Source organism: Parasteatoda tepidariorum, chromosome 10 (genome assembly GCF_982258835.1).
Source record: "Parasteatoda tepidariorum strain Cologne lab strain chromosome 10, Ptep-v5.0, whole genome shotgun sequence".
Lineage (NCBI taxonomy): Eukaryota > Metazoa > Arthropoda > Arachnida > Araneae > Theridiidae > Parasteatoda > Parasteatoda tepidariorum.
In genome coordinates this window covers 20,245,685-20,265,281 of record NC_141764.1, presented here as the reverse complement: position 1 = coordinate 20,265,281, position 19,597 = coordinate 20,245,685, and the positions used below count along the sequence as shown (strand labels likewise).

Sequence of the window (19,597 nt, the reverse complement as noted above, 5' to 3'; positions counted from 1 at the left end):
TTGGAACTGCTCTGGAATCTGCTAATATGCAATTTTAATATCAAACGTCGATTTTTTGTATTCGCAAGATTTAAAAGTTATTCGTAGTTAATCCTATTCTGGGGTTTAAAAATCCTATACTGTGATATTTGGTTTATCTATAATATTTACGTTTTTTAAAAACCTAATGTTGCTATTCATGCTTGTATTATCAAATATCGATTTTCTTATTTATACTTTCTTTAAGTATAAATAAGAAAACTTATAATCCGAAGAGATTTTGAAACTTAAACTGACTTCCGTTAACAAGAAGTTCACATATACTTGATTCTTCCTCCAATTCGCGCCATTTCCAGGATTTCCGCCGTTTTGATTCTTTGGAACTGCTCTGGAATCTGCTAATATGCAATTTTAATATCAAACGTCGATTTTTTGTATTCGCAAGATTTAAAAGTTATTCGTAGTTAATCCTATTCTGGGGTTTAAAAATCCTATACTGTGATATTTGGTTTATCTATAATATTTACGTTTTTTAAAAACCTAATGTTGCTATTCATGCTTGTATTATCAAATATCGATTTTCTTATTTATACTTTCTTTAAGAACTTCCACGTTGAGATTTCTATACTCCAGATTTAAAAATTATGCATTGTGATTCGTATTTACTTGTTTTAAAAATTTAGCATTGCCATTTGTATTTTCGCATTTTTAAAATCCATTATCGAGGTTCATATTCATGAAATTTTAAAATCTAATATCACAATGGTAGTAAGAATTAAGCTTTTTCTTGAATTAGTTATTCTAAAGGTGTGATATTCTTAGTAGATGAGTAGATAATTTTTAGCATATTAAATTTTCATGATTTTTCTCTTTTTCAGATTGAGGTTTTGAATTTAACTGATAATAAGTTATATACAATAGATCCTTTGAGTTCATTGGTTCCTGCCTGTAAACAATTGAAATCCTTAATTCTAAAAAATAACAAGGTACATAATATTTAATTCCTATTATTTTATGCATATTATTCTACAGTGTATATATAAAGCCTGATTTACGTTCTTGGAAAAATCCAAAAACTCAAATCTGCGTCATCTTTATTGAATCGGAATTTTTTTCCATATCAATTGCCTTTAAAAAATTTGTGTGTGGAAATTAATTTCATATTTTTAATTATTTAAATTAGAACTTTGAAAAATGATACTGCCCCTTATGCTTAACATGAGAAATTTTAATGAATAGTTAATTTCATGTTTTACAAAAATTTATATGATGCTTGTTACTAACAGTAAAACTTGATTAGATTAACAAACTATTTTTAAAAAAAAATAGTGCATGGAGTCCCTCAGCGAGGAAGAAGTTAAACTTCGCAACCTGCGGCGTTAATTGTAGAAGAATCAGCAGTCGTAGAATGATCACTAGTTCTATTCAACGACTCTTTTTCCTTCTCCACTCGGTTCTGTGCTCTGTAATCACGGTAACATTGTGCATTTTTCCCTTGTGGACCTCTTGAACCTGTGGAAGTGCTTGTGGTTTCCTCATCGTCTCGCCCTGGAAAATGTATTTGTATTAATAATGTATGTGAATGCGTCATAATATAATTTCAAAAGAGAAAACCTAACAATCAATTGATATTCACAAGAGACGTACCTTGACATAACCTTAAATACCTTGCGTTGTCCGTGGGATTGTTTTCACTCATTTTTTACAATTGTTATCCACTAAATTTGAAAATAAAAAATACTACCCTATTAAATTATATGTGTATCAAAACAAACTAAAGAAATATTTATAGAAAAACATTACTTTTATGACTTTTATTATTTTTATGCCAGTGAGAACCAAAACAAAATGGGAATGAATAAGGGAAAACAAGATCCAACCACATGATTTCCCGGCCAATAAAAATACAGCTTTAAACGCTTAGCGCAACCTTGTTGGAAGTCTCATAAGAAGTATAACTTCAACAAAAAAAAGAATTCTTGTTGTTGGAAGTTTCATCTGAATAGTTTAAAAACATCTCTTGTGTACGATTTGTTAAAAAAAAAAAATATGAACAATAAAGAGAAATATTAAGAGGTTCTTTGTTTCTCCTGCCCTGAAGCAAGGTCTTGAGAAACATTGATTAAAAACTGATCTTTGCGATAATTAACAGGAATAAGTTCATGAACCTATTCAAACCATTGAATAGATTCATGAACTTATGATAATTCTTTAGTCCATAAGTCTGCATATGTAACTGATATTTATTTAGTGTTTGACTAAATGAGTGTAATAATCATTACTATCCATTGTTCAAAGAGAGGGGTTTTCAAAAGATTACAGCAGACTTTTTTTGGATTTTTTTTTTTTTTTTTTGGTTCTATGGAAATTCTTAGATCAATCACCAAAAAAAAAAAAAAAAAAAAATTTATTTCCCTTCAATGAAAATAAATTCAAGGTCATTTTTAATCCTCTTTTAGTACATTTTTATGAAATATAGCTTTATTATTATTTCAGCTAGCTAAGATTAATGTGCTAATTGTCTCACGCCTTAAGTTTTCATCTTAGATGGGAAAGAGTTTAAAATTTGGTTCTTTTCTTTCATATAATTATGAAATTATTTTAATTTTTACAATATGTTTTTTTTTTTTTTTTTTCTTTTTGTTAATATACACACTGTTTACACTTACATTACTTTTAAAATTTGCCAGGCAGTTACATTGAATTGAGGTCCTGTTTTGTTAAAAATAATACATAGTATTTCAAACTTTTTCCTAAGTTATGTATTGATATATATGTAAATATATCTATGTAAAAAAAAACTTTTTATACTATTTAGATTAAGAATGCAGATGACTTAAATTCCATAAAAGGAATGGAGATAATTGAATTGGTGTTAGATGGTAATCCTTTGTGTGATGAATTTAAGAGTAAAAATTCTTATATCAGGTAATCTTAAATTGTCTTCAGTCTTATGTATTTTTTGTCTTCCGTTACATTGTTAGGCAGGCAAATAATTTCTGATATTGAAATACATTGATCAATTGAGTATAGAATCATATCCTATGGAATATTTTAAAAATTAGTGATTGCCAAACTTTTGCGACAGATACATTATATTTTTTTCAGAATTAGTAATTTGGTCTTTGTTTATTCTTGGAAATTTTTTTTTAAAGATAATTAAATACTTAATTTATATAATGTAAGTTTGTAATGTAAGTCTCTTCTAAGTTTAGGATAAAATAAAAAAATTTTAAAGCAAAGTTTTGTTTCGATACAAATTTTTTTAAGACTATTATTTCTATATTATAAAAAAAAACAATAATAAATCAAATAATAAATATATGACATTTCAGGTATATGATTAATTTAAAGTCTAAAATGGACATTGTTGTATGTTATTGTAATACTCCTTTTGAAAATCTGCCTTAAAATGAACCTTTTTTTTTATTTCTAAAATAGTTTTTTTTTTTTTTTTTTTTTTAAGTAGCACTTATTGATTTATATTCATGTGCCTGGGTGCCACTCTTCAGTCCCGAGTCTTGAGAAGAAGAAAAAAATCAGTGGACTAAATCCCATCGATTAATATCTCTTTCTCAATTGTTTTTTCAATTGTTTTTTTTTTTTTAATTTCTTTAAAAATGTGAGATTCTCTTTTAAAATTAAAATAAATTTTAATGAAAATGCTATTTATTGCATATGATCAAATAATGTCACATTGCAATAAAAGAATAGGATTGAACTTAAACATGTGCTTGTGTGAACAAAATTTGTACTATTTTTCAATATAAATCTGATTTAGTTTACACTTTTCCCTGATGTTTTGAAATGCTAGTCTTATGTTAAATTAAGATTATTATTTTTTAAAAAAGAAAAGAAATTTATAGAGTTAGGGGAAAAAATATAATGGTGAAAGGGAAAATAGAGAAATGAGTGGCTTTCAGAAAAAGATAAGTGGTTTATATCGGTGATTAGTGTGAAAAGATAAACAAGGTTAGCTGCAATTTATTTTTGTTTTGTTAGTTGTAAAAAAAAAAAATAATGAAGTAATAAAATAGAAAAAAATATTGTTTATCTTTTTAGCTGGAAAGGTGCATTTTGCATTCAGCTATAATTTTTTGGAGATTCTGGTAAACAATGCTAGACCATGTTAATTAATCAAAAAAATAAGTGGAAATTTTTTTGGGTGGCACCCATGTTCATGTGTTTTGTTTACAGTTTTTAATAGATTATGTAGCCAAGCATCTTTTGAATAATGACGAAATTAAAAAAACAGAATTAGATAAATTTGGTTACACTTAAAGTTAGTAAACCAAAAAAATTATGTTGTGGTAATTTACAAGGCTAAAACCTTTTTATTGAATTACTTTCTTCCATTGAGATGCGTTTAATTTTTTTACCGATTATAGTCTACTTTCAGAACATGAATAATTGCTCGATGGAAAGTTTGGCTGTCTGTGTGGTGGACCAGTGATTTGTGAACAAGCTATCCTTTATTCAGACACTTTTTTTCCTTTTATTCTTTTAACTATTTACCTAAATTGCTTTTTAAATTTTTAAAGCATGATAAAATCTTAATCACAGTTTTGCTTTTAATTTATATATCTGGTCCAATTTCAAATACTTGATATATGACTCTTGAGATTTGTGCATCACTATCATTATAATTGTAATTTTGTTTACAGTGCAGCTCGAGAACGTTTCCCTAGATTGTTAAGTTTGGTAAGTTGAAACTTAGTTACAATTTATATTTCAGCTGTGTTAATCTTTTTTGTGTTGTATACTCTTTTGTTTTTTTAAAAAGGATGGACATCAACTACCTCCTCCAATTGGCTTCGATCTTGGTGTAGAAACGTGTCCGGAATCAAAGGTATGTATTAACAAATTAAATTATTTTCGTGATAAACAGGATGTTTTCTAATTACTACATCAAAAAGTCTTATCTAATTAGAACATCAAAGAAGAGAAAAATGTTCATATTAGTGGCCTTTTTATTGTATTTTTCAAACCAAAGTTCAACAGGGTGCATAGAGTTTTCAAAAAGTGCTTATTTTTTTATTTAAGTTTTTTAAAATCCCTTAAATATGTTTTTATTTTCACTCGGGGTTTGTAAAAAGTGCTTGATCTTTAGTTTTTTTTTTTTTTGCTGTGTCGTTCTAAATTATGAAAAATGCATTTCTCTGCAATATTTATCAGAAACGAGTTATTTTATGACGATTATAGGAAGTTCATAAAAAAAATTTTGAATTATATTGATTTTATGTTCTTAAATTAAGAACTTTAAACAATAGAAAAAATAACTTTCATCACTACTACACTTTTTTTTTTGGAAAGTGATTAAAAGTATTGTTTGAGTGCTCAAAAAGTGCTTATTTTTTGTTGAAAATCTGGCTACGCACCCTCTTTAAAGTTGTTAATTTATACAAGGTTTATAGATGTTTCTTGATATAGCCTTTGGTTTTGAATACTTTCAAATTTCAGGAACATTTAAACATAGCTGTTTGATTTGTAGGTGTATTAATATACGGATGTATCCTGGTATTGTATTGCACTATCATATATGACTGATTTTTTTTTTAAAAATTGATGCATATAATTTATTTTTCTTGCTTTTTAAATTTTATTGTTTTTTTGTCCACCATCAATAAACCCACTAATTTGTTAACTGATGTACTTGTGTGCATTTCTTAGAATTGTTCTGGTTAATAAAGGAATTTTTAATTTGCTAGACTCTTTTTTTCTTTTTAAGACTTATATTTGTTTTTCCCTTTCCTTCCAGAAATGTTTCTTTGCAGAAAGTGGAAATTCTACTCACAAAGACTTGGTGATACAATTTTTGGACCAGTATGTATACTCAATGATTAAAATATCTGAGTGAAAAATATATCTTTACTTAGTCATTTTTTTTTTAAATAATTTTTTTTTAACTTTTCAACTACAGGTATTATACCATTTATGACTCCGGTGATAGATCCAGGCTTCTTGATGCTTATCATGATCAGGTTTGTAACATTTTTATGCGTTGAAAGAAATTTCTAACAAGCTTTTCTTATATTCTCTCTTTTTTAATTTTCTGGTCTTTGTTTTCTCTCGTCCATAACTAACAATTTTGCAATAATATTCTGTATGTTAATTGTAAAATCATGTGTGAAAATGTTTCTAGTGTAAATATCCTATCTGAAAAACTATGCTTTTATTTGAAAAACTCATAAAAATTTTTGAACATTTAACAAAATGTCAACAAAAAAAAATAATCTGAAATGGGAAATAAAAAGAATGAGTTTAAAAAGAAAAGGGTTGTGTTATATATTTGTTTAAAGTGTGTGTTTAATGCATACCAACATTTACAATATAATCTTACTAAATTATGAATTATTAAATTTGCAGTTGTCTTATACTAGTTGTGTGCGTTTTTTAAAGGTGCTTTTTTTATTGGGTATTTTTTGAAAGATCATTTTCTCTTTTCCATGTTCATTTTCTTTTTACCCTGTCTATTTTTATCTCATATTATACAGAAGGCGGGTTTTCACATTGTTTTATTCAACGTTTTTCTCAATTTATTCAACCACCATTTGGGCATACCATTGGTCCCTATGGTATGAAAGTGCCAATTATTTTGCAGAATTTTTGCCGATTAGCTGGCCAACTGAACGTTGCCAATTTCTTTCCTTAATATAGAAAGAAAATATCAGATTTTGTGAAATAGGATTTTATAGACCATCTAATAATTTACTTCTGACAAAAAAATGTTTAGCTTCATTACTCATTGTATTAACGTATAAAAATTATGGAGAAGAAAAAAAATTAACAATTTTATTGGAAAAAATTTTGTGTCTGTTCACTAATTTACATTTTTAATATGAACTTATTAATGTTTTCTTAGCTTACTTAATTCTTTACATGTCTTTATAAATTTGGTATGGTCAATAATATTAATCTTCTTAATGTTTTGTTGGATAACCTTTCATAAATAACTTTTATTTAAATCTAAAAAATATACTCAATAACCTTTAAGTAATAGTTAAATTAATTCTTATTTTGAATTGAATTTTTTTTTACATAATTATTTATAGTAAAGTAAGGGAAGTAATTATTAATTTAAGGAATAGAATGAGCCATTCAGTATATGATATATTTAAAATAGTGTATAATAATTTTATTTATGGTGGCTAATATAATCAAGAAAAGAGTTTTTGAAACTAGCTATTGAATCAGAACAGAAACTAGTCAGAAACTAGCTATTTTATCATGATCATGTAAAGTCTTTAAAAATTATTTTACACACATACACACACACACATATATACAGGGATGAGATTTTTCCGCTTTTTAGCGGATTTCCGCTTTTTTCGCTTTTATCTCTTGAATTTCAGCTTTTTTTAAATCAAAACTTCAGATTTTCTAAAAATTTCACTTTTTTTTATAAGTATTCCGCTTTTTCAGAAAATTCACCAATTTTCAAAGAGAAACGGAAAATTCACACTACATAGCTACCAATCCTTTCTCATTTTTACTTATTTTAGCTATTTCCTCCCCTGTTACATGCAGCAGATAAGATTTTCCGAATTTTTTACCCGCCCTCCAAATAGATCCGATTTTTGTAGTTCAAACGACGCTGCTTCTGACAAGCCTTTTAGAGGTCCCAAGCCTGGAATCTGCTAATATCTCGATTCTTATTCGCATGATTTTAATATCAAACATAGCTTTTCATACTTGCCTGCTGCGATTCTTATTCACGCGATTTGAATATTGTACGTTGCGATTCTTATTTGCGAGATTTGAAAATCCGATATTGTGATTCGTATTTACGCCTTTTTAAAAACCTATGTAGCGATTCGTATTCACGCAAGTTTAAAATTCAATGTCTTGATTTGCTCATGCGGTTTATAATATGAAACATTGATTTTCGTATTTATACGTGATTTTAAAATAAGGCATTGGGATTCGCATTCACGCATTCTGAAAATTATGCATCATATTTCCTAAATTATGCAAAATTATTTATGCAATCTAAAGATTACGCATCATGATTCGTATTTATGCGATCTAAAAATTATGAATCATGATTTGTATTTATGCGTTTTAAAAATTCAATATCCCAGTTTGTATTTTCTCATTTTCAAAATCGTATATCTAGTTTCATATTCATGTTACTATAAAGGTGACTGTTTTTCTAACAATGACTATTAGTATATGTAAGTGTTACAACATCAGAGAAACTGGAAGGGAATATATTCAAAACCTACATTCTGTGCTTGCAAAGAAGAAAAAATATGATTTGTCACAAGATGTTTGAAGATGGACTAACGACTAAATATAGCAAACATAAAAGATATAGCAAACAAAAGCAATCACTTAAAAAGGGATTTAATTAAATTTTTTTTTTTTTTTTTTTTTTGGAAAAAGAGTTAATTAACTCATCATCAAAATTTTATTTATAATTGCTGTTATTTATGCTATAAAATGCAAAATTCTTATCAAATAAAAAACAATTATCTTAACAGTTGCTGATTGTCATGTAATTTTTCAAACTAAAATAGCAATTTTTGTATGTTAAGGAGTTACTATATATTTCTACTTCACTATTATTGATATGTTTCAGAGGGCTCTAGTTAGATTAGACTATAATATGAACATAATGATTCGGTCCATTGTTAAATTTTTTTTCCCAATATAATTTAAAAAGTAATATTACTGATATATTTACTATAAATCACATAACAGTATTTATTAAAAGAAATGAAATATTAATGTATATTCTCAGTAGTTTTAATTTGCTAAACCAGGTAGTTTTTCAAGTAATAATTGTCTCTTTTGTGAACTGAGGAAAAATATAATTTCCAGCTTTATTTTTTCAATTGATAATTTTTATTTTCACTAAATGTTAAGTATCAATGTAATCATTTATATAATAATAGATTAGTACTCAATTGTATGTCAACACATTATTTATTACCTTAAACTGTCAGGAATTTATTATTAAAGGGTTGCGCTTGCGTAAAATTTTACTATCGTGGAAATTCAGCTTTTTTGCCTTTTGGCTAATCTCATCCCTGTATATATATATATATATATATATATTTATATTTATACATATATGAAGAACTTTCAACAATAGGAAGAGGAAAAAAATTTATTAGTGTGCATAATTATATATTTTAAACTGCTTATTTTTTATTTAAAAATTTGGCTATGTTTATAACTTTAGACTTATCAGAATAACAATGAAGGTTTTAAATTATCAAATTTTTTCAAACTAGCTATAAGTTTATTAAAATTTAAAAATTTGCTAAATTTTTTTTTTTTTTTCCTGATTATTTTTAGGCAAACTTTTCACTTAGTTTAGCAAGACATTCGCATAAGTAAGTCATTACTTGATCCTTATATTTATTTCTTAATTAATGTTCAACAATTGTTTTTATTAATTTCTTTATTTTTTTTTAATGCAGAAATAGTGGTGGCTGCTTATCTGCGTACTATCATGACAATAGAAATTTACTTAAAGTTACTGAAACAGGTAAGTAAAGTTTATATGAGAAATTATTTGAAAAGTTCATCACTGCACTACTATAAATACTTTTATTCAGTGGCCCCCATCCCCCCCAAGCTCTTGGGCAAATTCTAAATCCCCCCCCCCCCCCAGCTTTAAGTGGGCACATCCTGCGCCCACCTTCCCCCCCCCTGCTTTTATTTGCCAAAATATGAAGGACTTATGGATAAATGTTTCATTCACCCTTTCTATCTGTGTTTAAATTAAATGTATTTTGTTTACTGGGTACAACCATGAGTTGAACCAAAATAAATGTGTTCAGACAATTAGATTTATAAGACAATTAATATAAGTTCCTATTGTATCTAAACATGTTTTTTCTGAAAAATATTAGCCCTTAGTTATTGGGTCCTAATCCCTCTTATCTAGTTTAAACTATTTGCTATTCAAGAGAAAGTTTTCCAATTTCATAACAAGAATAATAACTTAGCCCCATACTTAGGGATTTTAAGTTTACTTACTGAAAGAGTCACCAAAAAAAGTGGTGACTTAAATTAAATGAGCAACCAGTCTCTTTTTCCATCATTTTGATTTTTTTTTTTTTTCAAGATCGTTAAATGATAAAAGTACATCTATGCCAAAAGATTCTAGAAAGCAGAATTTATAATAAAATGTTCAATGTCTCCATTCTATACTTTGATCCTTCTGAATCCATTAATTTGTGGTGGAAAGATTCACTTGGACGGAGAATGCTTCAACAATTCCAATATTTCCAAGTTATATGAATACATTAAATGAATTTGGCCTTCCTAGATATTCTTATTTTAACACAATCTTTTATTGTTGAATTAACTTTTTATAGCTGTGGATAATTTCTAATATAATTTAATCCATGCAAAATGCAGCTATTAAATGAAAATGTTGAATCTATCGATCTCTGAATCTTTAGGTTTGAAGAAAAAGTGGCTACTAAGTTATTTGAGTCTGCCTACTAATGGAAAATTAAAATAATTAAAAGTAAAATCGTTGGAGGGATAAATATTATGTTATCAATGTTAATTTTATATATATACTTTCTAAATAAAAAATTTTTACATTGCTCGTAACTTTTTCTTTTAGAGCAAAGATTCAAGTTACTTAAACAAGGTAAATTGAGTATTGTATCCACTTTGTCTGAGATGCCGCAAACCATGCATGACCCAACTTCATTCAGTGTGGACATTTTTCATTTATCAGTAAGATATTTCAAACTTGTTTTTTACTTAATTAAGCACATTTTCTTGTAAATTATTTTATCATTCTTATATTTTTAACCACATCAATAAGCAGGCTTTGCTTAAGGAATTGTATATCGTAAGGTCAGAAATTTTTTCCTTCTCTCTAGCGTACAGATAATGCAGTTTTTATATCAATTGGTTATCATTATTTTTTCTTTGTGTGAGGATCAATGATATTAACTTGTCTTATAAATTTTAGAGACAAAGCAATTAAGATGTAATATTTAGAATGTATATATTTTTTCAAATTTTAAAAATATTTGTGTTTTTTTTATTTTTGCAGTTTTTTTCTTCTTTTTTTCGTGCATATATAGTTGTATGTTATACTGAAATATATGTATATCCATATTCATTTTTCAAACAGCAATATTTATAGAAACATATTTTTCAGCCTTCCTTAATGAGTTTTGCTGTAACTGGAGTCTTCAAAGAAGGTATGCTTCATTCACATTATTTGTTTTACTTTAAATTCATTATTTGTTTTCCTTTTGTTTCAAAATTGTCAAAACAAATATTATAAAATTATTGTACATTGTCAAAATTTATAAATATCGGTTGGAAATATTCAAAAAGCTCTTACCTTATCCAGGAAAATATACTAGGAAAACTATATTACAGTGGCCTTAAGACAAGAGGTACCAAAAAGTGCTGTGTGTGCCATAAAACAAATTTTCTACAGAATGATGCAGCTTATCCTTCTCATCCTCCTTGATTATTAGCTGATTGGCAGAGTTTTTTAAAATTTTTCTTGTTTACTGAAAGTTTTAATTCCATAATTGTTAAACTTATGAATTTATTAATTGCTTAACGCTATTTACATCCATATTAATATAAATTCATAATTCATTGTCTTAATTTGCCTATAATGTGAAATTTATGTTTACATTTTTTGCTAACCATATGTCACTTTTCATATTGCTGCAATTTTCTTTTTTTATATTCTGATTACAAATAAACTAGTGTCATAAGTTAGGCGTTGTGATTTGAATAACTATTTTAGAAAAAGGTGTTACAAATTGCACGCCATATTTATTTTTTATAAAATTTTGATTCTCGTATTGCAAACAAACTTTTGAAAAACTGATAAATTAGTGTAGGGATACGTAAACTTACTAGTAGGTAAAATGAATCTATAATCTACAAAGGCTTAGCCATACATTTTGTAATGGTGCTCAATGATCATTTTGGTATTCTTTGTTTATATCAGTTTCCTCTTTTATTTTCCAATGATTTTATTTTCTGTTTTAGTTGGAGCAGACATCAACAATGCTGTATTAAAAACCTTCAACAGAACATTCATTGTTGTGCCACATAGTAGTAGGTGTGTATTTTGTTTCTTTATTATTTTACATTTTTAATTTCTGTAAGTAAACATTCTTTTCTAAAATTAAAAATGTATTTTAATTTATTCTTACACTCAAAATATTGTGTAAATCCTTCGAATCTGGTTTAAACTGTGTTTATCGTTAATTTTATCTATGGGAATTATTTTTTTTTTATCGAATTTTACATCTATCATGCTAATATATAGGGGAGAGTGGCTCACCCTGGGACATTTTTTTTTTCAATTATAGTTAATTTTACCTAGTATTCTTGTAACGTTTGAAAACATTTTTAACTGGGTTTTGATTTTGTATCTGTCAAGCAAAAAATTTAGTTACCTTGTCCCAAGGTGTACCTCCTAGTGGGGCACCTTGGGACAGTTAAAAAGATGCAAAAAGTTCAGTAGAAATTTTCTAAAAATAGTATAACTAGATAATTTAAATTTTTTTTATTTTGTTTATAAAGTTTTATTTTGTTAGTTTCAACTTCTTGTATGCTAATCCAATTGTTCAGAATCAAATATCAAACCTAAAGAGCATTCAAAGCTTTACTCTGCTTAAGTTTTAACAAAATGTCATATGAATCTTTGTATAATTTGTCTTCTTTTTTGGGATAAATAAATGTTGCAGATTGATTCACTCTTCTCAAAACTGATACTCATCTTCATCAACTCTTTCAACGCAACCTACAAAGACAACGACAGGTCTTATACTAGCAAATTTGATGTGTGCAAAATAATATGTAATCTTGTTTCACTACTTTTTTTTAGATGAACTTTTTTCTTATCGTTAATATTCTGTTGTCACTTTCACTGTTCATTGCATAAATCACTAATTACCGGTTTTCTTCTGGGTGTATTTCTCATTAATTCTGAGAGCATTAAATCCTCATCTTCCAAGAACTTTTTTTTTTCATTCTCCTAGTTTAGAGGAATGTTCATTTGGTTTGGCGAAGCACACTCATATGTAAGTGCACTTGCATCACATATTGTTAATCCTTAATGGTACTTCGAGGCTTGTAACATATATTGTACCATAATTTGTTTCGTCCTCATCTGTGAGTATTTTGCGACTCTACATATTTAAAATGTATTTAAAGTTAGAATTTGGCTGATCTATTTTTTTTAAAGGAAATAAAATGGCTGCTCAGAGTGGTCTTACTAATACTGTAGAATTCAGCAGCTTTCTTATAAGTCATTTCCCCTGATAAAATTTGCAGCAGCTTTTTCAACATTGTTAGCACGAACTGCTGTTTTATTTTTATACTTTTTGCTTCTAATTCTTTTCATTAGTTAAGTCTAATGAGTTCCTAAAATAAGAAATAATAACTATTAATAAACACAGATTATTTAAATTAAAAAATACTTCGCATGCACCATATCTCTTTGTTAAAAATCTATTTTTAATTTAATAAAGATTAATTATGCATATTTATGTCCCAAGGTGGGCCACCTCCATCTGTCCGAAGGCGCACTATAGGATATTTTAAAATATCATACTTTTAGGCATAGCATTAGAACAATAAAATTTGATAACTTCTAAAGGGAAAGCTTTATACTTCATTATATTATCTTTTATTAAAAATAAAGTTTAATTTTTAAAATATATGAATGTTATAAGATAGAATTAACTTGTTTTAAATAGCGGTGACATGATTTTTGTTTGGACATCGTAGATTTGAGTTTTGAAATGTTGTTGATTTTGTATATTTGTTTATTTTACTTGTTTTTAAAAGAATTGAGTTTGATATTGAGTGAATCAAAGTGGCTTCATTTCAGTCATTCAGTATGTGAGGTTACTAATTGTTCAGAAAAAGTGTTTAACAGGCATGACAGATTTGTTAGACATTAGTACAAAACTCTATTTTATTTCGCAAAAGCAAAGGAAAAAAAAATTTTGTTCTGAGATTAAAATTTTGTGCAGTGTTTAAAATTGATATCTTTTCGTTAGTGTCTTAAATGTCTTGTTATATTTTTTAGCATTGCTATAATCAATGAAACACTATACATTGCTCCTGCAAACCAAGACCAGCAAGAAAAGGTACAAATTATTTTAAAAATTGGTTGTTAATTTGCTAAGTAAACTGTTTTCTCTAATGGCATTGATATATTCACAGGCTTTCAAAGTTCCAGCTCCCACCCCATCTCCCAGTCCTGCTCCATCTACTGAGGAGAAAAATCCTGTAGAAAAGCAGATGATGGTATTGGAGCTTACTAAACAAACAGGGATGAACTTAGATTTCTCAACAAAGTATGAAAGTTATATATATATATATAATTTTTTTTTTTTAAATCTATCTTTGACTACATTTGATTAGTCATCTTGCAAGCTTTAATGTGATTTTCTTTAGCTTGAGTGTGTTTTTCAACACTGTCGTCAAGAAAAATAAAAAAGCTGCAACACTCTTTTATTATTGAAAATAAAACAAGAGCCTATGAATGCCAGTTCAATGAGTCAATTTGTATTTGCTAGTAGTATTAATTATTTAATAACTATTGACATGGTGTAGTAAATGAAGCTAAACAGTTGTCAAAACCCAGGCCTCCTAAAAAAAAAAAAAAAAATTTCCAACAAGATACCATAAACCTTTCTCCTATTAACATGTAGTAATGAGTGCTAGACCTAATTCAAACAGAGAAACTTTAATATTGTTATCTAAGTTAAAGAGGATATTAAATTTTGATTTTGTAATTATAGAAAATTATGATATTGTTAAAAAAAAAATACTAAATCCGACTATTACCATGTACACTTCTTTCATTGCTGTCTAGACAAGTGAAGTATTGTTTTCTATATATTTTTTATATAGAAATGGTCAAAACAGATGACTTGATTAGGTCAAATAGTTCAAAATTTGTGTGGGTTTTTATCGATAAGATTTTTTTTCTTGGCTTATACTTATCTACATATCTTACATTACTCCATGAGGTTGTTCCACTTTTTACCACTTACTTAGAGAGAGTTACTTGTCAGTTTGCCACAGGATAAAACTTTCAGTTTAATTTGTTAAGAATTTTTCATAAAGAAATTTTTTCTGATCAAAACTGATATTTTTTTTTTCTTGTACTTATAATTTTAGATGTTTAGAAGAACATGATTGGGATTATCAAAGAGCGGTGGCTGTGTTTATGAAATTCCAGGTAAGTCTTTTTATTGCTTTAAAACAAAGTTTGTGGAAAATCTTTTTTTTTTTTTTTTTTGAAGATAATTTTGTCTTTAAGAAATTCTGCAAAAATGTTCTAATTTTTGAAAGAGAGAGGGAGTACTAAAAATCTTGATCTATAAGTAGATATTTCGAACTTTGAGAAATCCAAACGTAAAAATTTCTGAAATTTAAAGTCATAAATGTTTATAAAATTTTTTGTTCAATCCTTTATTGATAGGGATCCGTATTATAATACTGCTTAAGTTATAATAAAGTTCGCATATAAAGTTCTTGGATCTAAATTTGTAGCTTCATGGTATATTTATTAAAATACTCTTGAGTAATTCTTAGCTTATTCTTAATTTTTTTCTTTTTGGCCTAATTTAAAGTATTTCTAAAGAACCTCAATATGTAAATATAATGGGAGGTAATAAAAATTAATAGTATACAACCTGAAATTTTTTTTGTTTTTTGAAAGGGATAAATTGATACAGTTTTACAAATTTTTTTTATAATGCATTGATATTTCATGATTAATAAATGTCTGGCTTCATTAACGGTGTGTAAGTTAATAAAGGTGTTAGTGTATATGATTTTGCCAAATAGTATAATAAAAAATCATATTACAGATCCTACTTTTTTAATTCTAGTTTAGAGTTTGATGAATCTAACTCTTTATTTCTGATAAACATCAGTGATAAAGTTATAATAAGGAATATTCAAAATTACAAGGGTACAAAGTTGAACATTAGTAGTTGTAAACTCAAAATTAGATAAAATTTATTATAAATAATGGTTTAAAAAAATCTTTAGATTAAGATTTATATACATATTTTTTACTTCACACTAAATGTAAGGGCTTATATTCAATTTTAAATTTCTATTTTTGACTTACATGATTATGCATGATGTATCAAAACTTTACTCGTAGCCTAAATAGTGTCGCTAGTAAAATCTCTGATATTTTATCTCTCCAATGTTGGCAGGTATGCGATAAACAAATTGCTTCATTGTGGTTGTGCATGAGCATGTGGTAACCACAATTCTCTTAACTAAATTTTTTGATAAAAACTTTCTGCTCCTTAAAAGGTTTCTGGTAAGTGTTAAAAACAAGTTTTAATTATAACTGTTATGTGATTTTTTTATTTATTATTATTTCAGAGTGAAGGAAAAATTCCACCTGAAGCTTTTATTAAAACAGAGCAACTATAGAAATAACTGTTGTGTGTGTGACTGAACATTGACATAACATTTTGTAAATACGGCACTCAGTTCATTTGTATAAAATCTTAGTAAATATGCAAGTGCTAGTTTTTATTCGTATGCTGAAAGCAAAACCACATTAAGCTAAAATCATTTCATTGTTAGATATTTGTATATAATACCTTTTTTCAAAAAAAAAAAAACTATAAAATTTTATCTTATCCTGCATTTTTATTTATTTATTATTTTCTTGAAATGAAAGGTAGTGAAAGTGTTTCATAAAAATGTTTAATATTTCCAATAATTGATGGGTTACTGATGTACTTCCTTTTCGTGTGGCCTTTTTTTTTCTTCTTCTCCCTATTGATTTTTAATAAGTACCCGAATTGCTGAATCAAAGCTTTTAGCGGAAATTTATTTATGGCGAAGAAAACCCCAGAAAAATAAGCATAATGTACCCAGAATTCTAGAGCTACCACTCTTTTAAATGTCTCTTCACCTCCTGATTCTTTGCCATAACAGTGAGATAAAAAAAGCCAAAATTGTTCTTTTATTAAATAAAAGCTAATAATATTTTTGTTTAATGGTGTAAATATCCAAAAACTTCCAAGGAAAAAAAAACTGAAACTGCATTTATAAGTAGAATGATTTAGTAATTTTAAAATATCTATTTAATAAGGCAATCATTTTCATAGGTAATAAAGCTAAAATGAATTGTTATGCCTGATCTCAGGATTAATCATGCCGATCAGCAATCCAGGTACCTCTCTATGGAGATTATAATTTTTTTTTTCTTCAATTTTTAACTAGTTTTTTTTTTTTTTTTTTTTTTTTTTTTAATTAAATGAAATATTAAGTTAGTTTTTTAAGTTTAAAGATTAAAAATGTTTTTTTTTCCTATTGAATAGATGGGTTTTTAATGATTGTTTTAAACACATTCAATATATTATACTAAAATTATGAAAAAAAATTTTGTGACAAAGTGGCATAATTATTATTTAATTTAAATAAAATTATTTTTGGATGCCATTTCTTTGTGAATATAAATTTAAATCTTGTTTAAATACTATTGCAATTAATGTTTTACGTTAAAAAGGAAATTAACTTTTATAATATTTCTTTCTCTTGAGTGAGAAAAATCAATGTCATTGTATCCATTAAGTACTCATCTATTAGGACTAAATGTCATTAAAAAATTTTTAAGTGAAAGACTTGGTTACATTATTCTATTAACTTGAAGCTTTTAATTTTTGTTCTATAAATAAAATTATCTTCAAAATTCTATCAATTTCTTAATGAATTTAATTGTTGCAAAATTTATATAAAGAGAAGAACTTAAGTAAAGAAATGAAGTATTAATGTATTTTCAAGTTATATAAGAGCTTTAAACAATGTCATGTTTGATAAGATTTATGTCATTAATTATATTTATAATGTATGTTATTTTTTGGCACTTACAGACAGTGTGTGCTAAAGTAAAATTATGTATTTCTTCAATGTTTACTTTAAGTAAACTATTTAAAAAAAAACTTTTCAACTAATATTGTGTGAAACCGTTCTGCATTTTCATTTATTTCTTATCTCTCTAAATTATGACTATTTATCTGTGATGATGTAATTTGTATAAAATCTATGTATTATCAAAGTAATTTTCCTTTCAAACTACTATTAAAAAGCAAGCAACAATCAAACGGAATTCATATGAAAGTTTCCTAAATCTTCTAGATTTAAGATAACTTGGAATGTGTAAAGCAAAAAAAAAAAATAAATAAAAGTGATGAAGATGTGCACTGTAACTACGATATTTATTTACTATTCACGAATGAAATGATCTGTGTACTTCAAGAATCAAAATAAGACTATTAGAGAGCCAATAATATTCCTTATTAACTATATTGGCTGGAGTTAGAGTTAACTGCTATTTGCTGGAGGTATCGCCAAAATGGGATGCCAAAGCAAAGTATGGAGGCCATGCTTTGCTTAGTAGAATCCATACTGTGAGTATGGAGTTCATGAAGAAGACATTTTACTGCAAGAAGTCAGTGCACAAATTTAATGGATGATTATCTTCAACTGCAGTGAAATAAAAGAATGCTTATGTTTATGCAAAATATTGTTTTAGAAATAAATTGTTGCTTGCTTTTTTATTTATTAATTTTATTTTTTTTTAAAATTGAATGAATGGATGTGAGAATGTGTTGAATAAGTGGTTTGTGTGTCTTGTTATTGTGTGAGTGGAGACAATTTCTAGAAAATAAATATATATTTGGTTTTGTTATGAGAAGTATATTGATTATGTACTTTTGTTTTTCAATCAAAGTCAGGCTTTGATTGTTTAGATTTTACATGTTTTAAGATTTAAAATAAACTGCAGAGAGTGTAATGCATCTGCTTTGATATTTGAAAAAAATATTTTGTGTACATTTTATTATAATGTAAAAATTGAAATGTTAAAGCTCTTATACGAAGTAAAATATCCCCCCCCCCCTAATTTATTTTATAATTTTTTATTATTTTAGCCACTGAAAAGAAAGTACTCTTTAGTAGCATTACAATAGTGTTCATACTTTGACATCTGTAATATAGTTTTTATCAATTGATTAATATTTTTTCTGCTCTAAATTTGCTAAATTGCATAGTATTTTAAACTTAAATGTAACAATTTTGCTTACATAATATGTGTGGAGGATGCAAAACTCACATTCTTTTTTAAAATGCACATAAATAGTCAATGTTTAACTTTTTTTCTTTTTATAAATTTATCTTTTTTTGATAATTTTTTACACTATAAGGATTTAAAAAAAATAATAATAGGTGTCAGATAGATTTAAAGATGTGCATAATTCAAAGTGAAAAACTTTAAAGTCTGCTAGTTTTGCCTCTAAACATACATATAAATGTATTCCTCAAGAAATGCAACTGTGTTTTTATCTTCCAAAATATAACAGTTTAGTAGAGATTTTTTTTATGCTGAACATTTTCGCTACCTTTCATTGTGTACATGATTAAAGTATGAATATTCTCAGATTTTTCAGAAATTTTTTCAAACTTTATTTATTACTTCTTTTAGTTTAATGTTATTTAATACTTAGTATAATTATGCTTTAATTGTGTATAAATGTTATAGAAATGAATTATTAAGAGTTTCATTTAGTATCATATGAATACTATTAGTTAACTTGATTTATATGTTTATCCTGTA

General features: G+C 26.6%; 1 protein-coding gene across 2 annotated transcripts in view; it reads left to right on the top strand.

Moving 5' to 3' along the window:
* The window catches only part of LOC107456009 (nuclear RNA export factor 1), a 37,463-nt gene extending 20,515 nt beyond the window's left edge, over positions 1–16,948 (top strand). For both annotated transcript variants that reach the window (XM_087153807.1, XM_087153808.1), the window contains exons 11-25: positions 858–965; positions 2,798–2,907; positions 4,644–4,680; positions 4,763–4,828; positions 5,738–5,802; positions 5,900–5,960; positions 9,283–9,320; positions 9,408–9,475; positions 10,568–10,683; positions 11,117–11,159; positions 11,974–12,046; positions 14,027–14,087; positions 14,164–14,297; positions 15,127–15,187; positions 16,354–16,948. In XM_087153807.1, the coding sequence (XP_087009933.1) occupies positions 858–965; positions 2,798–2,907; positions 4,644–4,680; positions 4,763–4,828; positions 5,738–5,802; positions 5,900–5,960; positions 9,283–9,320; positions 9,408–9,475; positions 10,568–10,683; positions 11,117–11,159; positions 11,974–12,046; positions 14,027–14,087; positions 14,164–14,297; positions 15,127–15,187; positions 16,354–16,404 (1,092 nt within the window). In that variant the 3' untranslated portion in view covers positions 16,405–16,948. The remainder of the gene's footprint in view (positions 1–857; positions 966–2,797; positions 2,908–4,643; positions 4,681–4,762; positions 4,829–5,737; positions 5,803–5,899; positions 5,961–9,282; positions 9,321–9,407; positions 9,476–10,567; positions 10,684–11,116; positions 11,160–11,973; positions 12,047–14,026; positions 14,088–14,163; positions 14,298–15,126; positions 15,188–16,353) is intronic.
* The last annotated feature ends 2,649 nt before the right edge of the window (positions 16,949–19,597 follow it).